This window comes from Engraulis encrasicolus, chromosome 10, assembly GCF_034702125.1.
Source record: "Engraulis encrasicolus isolate BLACKSEA-1 chromosome 10, IST_EnEncr_1.0, whole genome shotgun sequence".
Lineage (NCBI taxonomy): Eukaryota > Metazoa > Chordata > Actinopteri > Clupeiformes > Engraulidae > Engraulis > Engraulis encrasicolus.
In genome coordinates this window covers 15,006,252-15,014,814 of record NC_085866.1, presented here as the reverse complement: position 1 = coordinate 15,014,814, position 8,563 = coordinate 15,006,252, and the positions used below count along the sequence as shown (strand labels likewise).

The 8,563-nt window shown below is 44.3% G+C and overlaps 1 protein-coding gene across 1 annotated transcript in view; it reads right to left on the bottom strand.

The window, feature by feature from the left end:
- The window catches only part of prpf6 (PRP6 pre-mRNA processing factor 6 homolog (S. cerevisiae)), a 39,321-nt gene extending 31,747 nt beyond the window's left edge, over positions 1 to 7,574 (bottom strand). The window contains exons 1-7 of the mRNA XM_063208129.1: positions 7,348 to 7,574; positions 6,367 to 6,529; positions 5,920 to 6,038; positions 3,787 to 3,865; positions 3,214 to 3,390; positions 2,341 to 2,481; positions 929 to 1,023 (exon numbers count right to left, since the gene is read on the bottom strand). Of these exons, the coding sequence (XP_063064199.1) occupies positions 929 to 1,023; positions 2,341 to 2,481; positions 3,214 to 3,390; positions 3,787 to 3,865; positions 5,920 to 6,038; positions 6,367 to 6,529; positions 7,348 to 7,547 (974 nt within the window). The 5' untranslated portion in view covers positions 7,548 to 7,574. The remainder of the gene's footprint in view (positions 1 to 928; positions 1,024 to 2,340; positions 2,482 to 3,213; positions 3,391 to 3,786; positions 3,866 to 5,919; positions 6,039 to 6,366; positions 6,530 to 7,347) is intronic.
- Positions 7,575 to 8,563: the final 989 nt, after the last annotated feature.

The window sequence follows — 8,563 nt, the reverse complement described above, 5'->3', positions numbered from 1 at the left end:
GCGGTTTGTCATCTACCTAAGAAAATGAGGATTCTAGGCTCTTTAATTATCTGATTTATGGCCATCTTCAGGTTAATTTGACCTGGTTGTCCACAGGGCCACTTTCTTGGATTACTCCACTCCTGGTCTATGGTGAGTTGAGTGCCGTTATCTCTGCACCACTGGTGCTGTGATAAACTGTTCACCTGCTGTAGTAGTCAAGTAGTCAAGGATGCGATAATTTGTGTTTTGGATGAAAGTAGGGAGTAGCCTTCCACCAAGATTACATTAATAAACACTGCCTTCTGTACTGCCATATAAAACTGAATAGTTTTTTACATCCCATATTCTTCTTCATTTGGCTATTAGCACAATTGGACATTGACCAGCAACATGACCCACAAGCTATTAGCTCATAGTTACAAATGATTCAAAGAGCTTGCAACACAAAGTTATAATACGTTTGTGCTCGTGATCCAAACTAGGTAAATCAGTGTTTCTCAACAGCCCCTGCGAGGGCCTTGAGAAGGAGGCAGCTGCTCAGTTGCAAATGGGGAGGAATTACTATAGTTCATTTCATTTTGTAATATTAAGGTGGGTGTTGAGAGGCTCAAGGTCAAGTGGACGTCTGTTCAAAAAGGGTTGAGAATTTCGAATGGTTTACACACATTTGGCTCTGTGGTTGAGAGCACACACATTCACTTGTACTTTTGACCTCTCCCTCCACGTCTAATACATAATATTATTTGGCCCCACCTTAGAGGGTGAATTCTGTAAGCGTCAACTGTATGCGTGTACCGCAACGCAAGTGATCTCTATTTGATATTGTGGCAGAAATCAAACCCACAGGATGACAAGCCTGACTGCCCAACCAATGACTGCCCTTCAAAGTCAATTCAAATATCCTTATGACAAATGCAGAAATTTCTGAATCTTTGCCACAACCTACCTGATGTCGCCACCGTATGTTGGGATCATGGAGTTCAAATCTGTCAGATACCCTTTAGGGTCCACCACAGTTTGGCCTGTGACTGAATCGGAGACCTGTATACATCGACGGTGAGAAAGACAAGGGGAAAAATTAGATACATGAATACCTTAATGTTGGCAAACTCAGACTTATTTTTGTTATACATTATATAAAATATACACAAGTATCCATGTAGCTTTCTGTTCAGATATGGGGGCTTAACTATAGAGCTGTGCTGAGGGTGGAAAGTGGGTGGCTACTGGGGTATTGTGCCATGTTATTACAATGCTATGGCTGACTCATAGACATATTTTATTGTCCATGTATCAGATAACTGTATGTACATGCCTAGACATCAGTAATGAGTACTTAACATGGCGCCCGCCACAACTGATTAATATAATAATATCAGCTCAGGGTGGCTGCACCAGTCACCACACCCCCTGTCAACATTGTCTCAACAGAGAAGCAGACAGGGTCAACGCGGGGCAGAGAGAGGACATTGACAGGCAAAATGAACACAGGGGCGAGAGGTGACATAGGGGGAAAATGACAGGACTTCCCCCAGCACTGAATGGCTAAAGGACCCACCCTGACAAAAACACCTACCACCTTCACATGCTGTCCTGAAAAGGTAAAGATTTTGCGTTGTGGATGTAATTTGTATGTATGCAAGTTGATGAATGTCTATTGATTCACTAAAATGTATACTTTTAGGGTTTTTTAAATGAAAATGCACAGAATAGCCTTTCAAGTGATCATAGGCACGTGTCTCCGATACCAACTAACCCCCAACCACCTTGAATAATAACAACCAAGATTCTGCAGGGAACACTGAATGAGTAGGTCTCACAGTGGCAGAGAGGGGAGAGGGGCAAGGCTAGGGGTGCATAGCAATATGCAACCTTGCGTCCTCCACTTCGGGCTTGTGGCCTTACGTTTTGCTGATGCCCTGCCTCCGTGGAGAAAACAATTGAGTTTCCTCGCTGTCAGCCTAGCCATAGCAATTTTTGGGGGACTATTCTTCATTCACCATCCAGTTTGCAAATGATAAAATGACTTTACAACTAAGCTTTTGCAAGACATTGAAATATAATGCTGTTGTCAGTGATGTCATCACAACATATTACTTCCTGGTACGAGAACACAAGCACAAGGGGAGGACGCTAGTGCACATATTGGAACACACTCAAAGATTATGCAGGTAACACTGAATGAGTAGATCACACAGGGGCAGAGAGGGAAGATTAGGGGCTAGGCTAAGCTAGGTGTGCAGACCACTCCCTCTTCCTCCTCCACTTCCTCACAATTGAGTAGGTCACCTGAGTAGGGTAGAGAAGAAGACATGAGCGGACATAATGAAGCAAGATAATAATGAGTAGTAAGGTCACCTGGCTCAGCCTCATGTCCATCAGGGTGTTCCTGGCCTGGCCGATCTTCCTCATGTCCAGCTCGCCAGCTCCGGGGGTCATGCCCCCAGGGTACGGGGTGTTCAGGCCGCCAGGGAAGGGAGTGTTCAGGCCTCCAAATTGCTGATTTTGGAAAAATAAAAAAAAGTGTGAGGTCAAAAAGGTCAGCAGAAAAAAAAGTGCATTTCAAACTGACAGACAATTTGAAAACATATCAAACCAATTTTCCAATACCCTTCCTTAAATCCTGTGTTTATTTCTGACCTACTTTCTACACAGAAAACAACTTTAACTGATGCTGACCCCTATTGGAAGGTAAAGGAATCACAACTGGAGCACATGCATGTTGCAGATAAAACACAAACACATGAAGGCACAATGCAGTCAAAACAGGTCTTGATGCGCTGAAAAATAATGGTTTGAGTCGGAATGTGCCGGTGCCTGTGCCAATAAAAAGACAAATGATACATATAATACGATGTCTCGCTTACATCCTTTCTCTTGAAGAGCACCTGGATTGTTTTCTTGTACTCAAGTTTTCCTAGACTCCTGGACTCATGACAGCAGTCTCCCATCTTTATGTGGTCTTGATGTTTGCCTGCACTGCACTCTCTCTGAGCATGCTGTGTGTGTGTGTGTGTATCAGTATACATGACCTTTAATTTTGAGAGGACAGTCGAGAGAGGGACAGGAAATGAGTGGGGAGAGAGAGATGGGTCGGCAAAGGACCTGGGCCGGAATCGATCCCGGGTCGCTGGTGTAGCAGCCCAGTGACCTAACATTAGACCCACGGCAGGGCCGTCTGTGTATGTGTGTGCCCGCGTGTGCGCACGTCTGTGTATGTGTGCATCATACCGCTTGAAGTGGGTCCACTGTGGTGTGGGCCTCTCCGCCCTGCAGGTGTTTGGAGAAGAAGCTGTCCGGTACGGGCGTCAGCTTCTCGTATCGGGGGTTCCTCTGCCGCTTGTTCCTGGCGTCTCCCACCTCTGGAATACTCAGCCACTCCTCCTCAGATACCTCTGACAGTTTCCTCTACAAAAACACACGAGACACAGTGTCAATGCTACGTGCTTTAACGGCAGGAGGACAAGCAATATAATATGGGGAAACAGGTCAGCAGTGGAGACCCTGCTGCAACCCTATATTACATTTTAGTGTTATGCATTAAATATAAACATGTGAGGTGCATGCATATCCCAAAAAAGCAATTGCCTTGGGTGCAGGATATAAACGAGAAAGAATACACAAGAAAAAGGAACAAATACCCGCACACCAAAACAGCTCCCCTGTTGTGATTTAGTAAGTGATAACTTAATAATCACGACAAGGGAGATTTTGTGGTGTGCACGCATTAAATAAAGACAAAAACAACACTGCTTGAGTTTACCAAGGGTACATGTTTAATTGGTTCACTGTGGTACTACTAACCTTCAAGTCTGAGAACTGCTGCTGAATCTTTGGCCTCTCCATACGATATTTTTCAATCTCTTCTTTCTCTCTCAGCTCCCTGGGAGAAAACAATACAACAACTGAATTAAGAGCACTGTGCGTGAAGCAGACAGATTTCCAGGCCAAGAGCATGTACTATAATTTGCACCATATTTTTAATATTGCATTAAAATCAGAGTTTTAACAAAATGTTCACATTTGTAGGGGGACACCCCCCCCCCAAACCCCAACAACACAGACTCTCACATCTGCTGTGAAACCCTGAATCGTTTCGTAAACTAGCAGCATCAGGGGTGAAAGTGAAAAAAAATCCTGAGCCTGAACTTTTCCCCTGCTCTAACGACGATGACAAGATACTGCATAGTGACGCAACATAGGCCTATTTTGACACATTATTCAAACATTTAATAGCCCGTGTATAACCATTATTCAAGCCTGATAGTAGAAGAAAACACTGACCTGTAACACTTTCTGAGATAAGAATAACCTAATGGCTAATTATTATTACCTCTGCCAGGAGGTTATGTGATCGCCTGAGTTTGTGTGTGTGTTGTCTGTGTTTGTTAGTTCGCTGCTATTCCACTGCCTGCCACAAGGTGCGCACGGTGAGCACTGAGCAGAGGCGTGCCTGGCTGCGCCTTTCTCAGCAAGGAACAGGGAGAGACTCTCTCCTTCGCCGCCAGCTCCAACACCAAGTGCATTTCACCTAAAAAGTTGTTCATCCGCAGGCAGTTATCAGTCCTGTCAAATGAATTACCACCGCTACCAAAAATATTCAATTTGTGATGTGTGGCCTAGGCTATGCTATCAATGCTGTTGCGAGAAGGACAGTGACCACCCCCGCAGATCGTTTAGGTTCACAATGCTGTCGAATTAATTACATTGTCAAAAATATGGAATATGTGATCGTGTAGGCCTAAGTTCACAATGTTGTTGTGGACTGTGACTTAGGTTCACAATCCTGTCGAATTAATTAGGCTACCGTTGCCAAAATAATTTATGACTCCAGGCCTACGTTCACAATGCTAGTAAAATTAATTTGGCTACATCCCCTTCGCTACATTTAAAGATAACCCCAAGTTGTTTGCGAGATGGACAGGGATCAGAAAGCCAGACAGCATGCATAATGGCCAAACACTGGCAAATATTCCACACGGGTGAGCCTGCGCCATTCTAAACAGTAAGGAACAGGGTGGGACTGTCTCCTTTGACGCCAGCTCCCACACTATCAACCTAAAAAGTTGCTCATCAGCCTAGGCTACACCCTTGTTGAAGTTAACAAACAATCATGTAAAATTAATTACCGCTGCCTAATATGTGTGAAGTGGAAGTGAATTGTTGCGAGATGGACAGTGACCACTTGCGAGATGGACAGTGACCACCGCAGATCATTTTGGTTGACAATGTCGAATTAATTGGGTACCATCGCCAAAAATATGGAATTTGTGGCCGTGTAAGTTCACAATGCTGGTCAAACACCCCCTTCACTAAATTTAAAATTAAGCCCAGTGGCGAACCACAAATTCTGACAGCAATGCATGCCCGTGGACTGATTAACAACGGTGAATAGTGATTTGGGGAAGCAAATGCCGCTTCAACCGACAGTGCCAAGACCATGTGACCCATGAGAATGATGCATACCATCGTAGGCAAAAAAAAAGCCCTAACCCTTCTGTGGTTGTTTCAGTTTTGTTGGTCAAAATCATTACATTCCCTTCACTAATTAGGCTAGTTCTATCCGCGCATGATCACAAGCTTTCAAAGCAGGTAGGCTAGATTTTGCAAATGACTGAACTGACATGAATGTGTCATTTTGAAAGTCTGACACAGGAATAGTCAATCATATTGGCAAAGTGTTTATTTTTGTCGATTATCTAATTAGGGTATGCCATGCCTTGGCGGAGGTATGTGATCTCGGAGCACTTTTCTAGTTATCAATGTTTTTATTTTTACAAACTCTGTCAAGCCTGAAATCAGGCATGGAGCCGGAATACTATCAGCCCTGCAGCATCCCTGGAGAGGTGCCTTTCTTTTTGTTTGGCCCAGGTGGCCATGGCATCATAATACATCCTGACCCTGGCACTTGATGGTCAGGAGAGAAGACGGCCTTACCTTCTCTCCTTCCTCCGTTCATCCATCCTCTTATCCAGGGCGGCGTAGATGGCGTCTGCCTCCTCATCGTCCTTCTCGTAGGGGCCACTGGAGAACAAGCTTCCTGCATAGCCGTTAAACTGGACACAACAAACACCCATCACTAGGGTTGCTTCAAGTTTAACCCGATCATTTGCTCAACAATGATATCTAAAATCATATATAGTTTGTTTCTATTCTAGATCGGGGTGTCAACATCAGACAGTCTATCCACCTATAGATAGCAAACACCTGAAGAGAAGGAACATTGCACTGAAACATGCAAACATTGCAAGGGTGCTTTGCGGGGGAGATCAGCAGGATGGTGGCCTTCTCCCCTACACTTTCACAATTCAACAGAACAGACCATGTTCTATGAGAAGGAAAACAACTACACCCAGACCAGTCCACAGGCTGCAGCTCGCCCACCTCGTCATAGTTGGTATCGTTCAGATCCTCATCGTCGTCATCCTGGTTCTTCTTCATCTGATCTCCCACGGTCCTTTTCCCAGGGGGAGCATGACGGTCGTCCACTGGGTCGTTGGCATCGCGAGCAGGACCGATATCAGAACGTGTAGTGAAACCAGTTGCTCTAAGGACACACAGATTAATTGAGGCAAGATACTATAGTTCGTCTTAGGGATGGGATATCGGTATCGGTGTATCGGTATCGGGTTCAGATATCAACATATTTTCAGTGATCGGATCGGATCGGAATTTTCCCAAAGTATCGGAATTTTCAAAGGACTGATATTGAGCCAGGTGTAATGTTAATTTGAAGTCATAACACTTGCATATTAGTTTTCAGGATGGGATTGTTACTTTTTTACTTGATACTTTCACTTATGAATTGGTTTCCTGTTCTTCTGACTTCCTTTTCTGACCAAATAGTCATCTTGGGCCTACCTCAAGTTGAAATTCATGCATATATGAGGTTTTGGTATTAGATCGGAGTAGTATCGGTATCGGCAGATATCCATATCGGGATCGGATCGGAAGTGAAAAAATGTGTATCGGTGCATCCCTAGTTCGTCTATCCTTATCAATGTTACAGTTTGTACGTTATGACTGCCACGAGATTTTTGTTTGAGAATCTTCACACAGACATACAGTACATCAAACGCGCAGCGATCAAACGTAATCTATTCGGTTTGGCAGCAGTTCATCATCAGCACCGTCTTGCGGTTGTTGTGGTTGCTACACACGCCGAAGAAGTGCGTGCATTAGTTGACGTTTCAATCAGCATCATTAGCTCAAAGCAGATTCACATATCTCCACATTTTTGCTTATGTTTCCTGCACGCTTGCTGATTCACGAGTAAGATATTACGGCGCAGCTCTTTGTTAAATAGCAACATTAAAACAGTGAAAGTGCAGCATGCTGGTCAGTCAAACTAGCTTAGCTTCTTACCCTCTTCCCAAGCCAGGTACGTAGCCCAAGGGAGCAGGCATGCCCAAGAAGGGCTTTTTCTTTTTGTTGAGGCCCCCCATCAAGGGGGACGCCAGCGGAAGGATCACGGCATTGGCGTTAGGTGCACCGGGTGCTCCAGGGGCACCAGTTGCGGTTTTAGGAGCAGATTTTGCGGGCCCCTTTCCCAAGAGGCTAGCCATCGTTGTTTGGCCGACACCGCGGTTCACTTCCTGGACAACAACTGTCGTACTTCCTGTCTTGCGCGACCCTGGTAAGAAATTGTGAGAAATTCAGCAGCGCCCCTAGAGCTTTGGGGTGGGAGGTCACATACATGAGTCGAGTCACATGGAGTCAGCATCAGCAATTTTGCCCCTTTTCTACATTATTCTTCAGATATGTCAACAAATGCAATTCATTATATTACATTATAATAGATGCAAGTGTTGAATAGGCCTACATTAGCCTTTTTATACAAGAAAAAAATATATAATATACTGTATATTTTTTATTTCACACACAAACTTTAATGCAACTTTTACACCACATTCATAATATGGGCAATCAATTTCATAAAAACAACATAATACAGAGAATAATTATATGGGTGCAGATCATTTTTGTTGTGAATATTGATGCTTGCATACCTCAAACAGCAGGGGGCGTTAAAGTCCGAGTGAATGAGGTATTTCTTGTCCTGGAACTCAGCTGTAGACCAGAGGCATCCAGAACAGGTGATTCGCCTATAATGTAATGTGAAATTTCCTCATAAATATTTAGCCAGGCATCATTTAATCAGTTGCAAATCTGATGCCAGCTGTTTTAATGTCAGTGCATTCATGTGTGCGCACGCCACACACACACACACACACACACACACACACACACACACACACACACACACACACACACACACACACACACACACACACACACACACACACACACACACACACACACACACACACACACACACACAGGCACACAGACCTATAATGCTTGCACGAGTGCACAAATGACACATAGCCTGAATATGCACTCTGCACACACTGTTGAGAATCCGACATCCAAGTATAATGAGAGGGCATACTGTCACTTCCACAGGAGTGAGTTTTAAGAATGGGTCCCATTGAGCTTCCTGGTCTCAAATGTGTTGTCGGCTGTTTTGGCAGATTAATTGGTTGATATCTAAAGACCCCAAATAGACTGGACAGGGGAA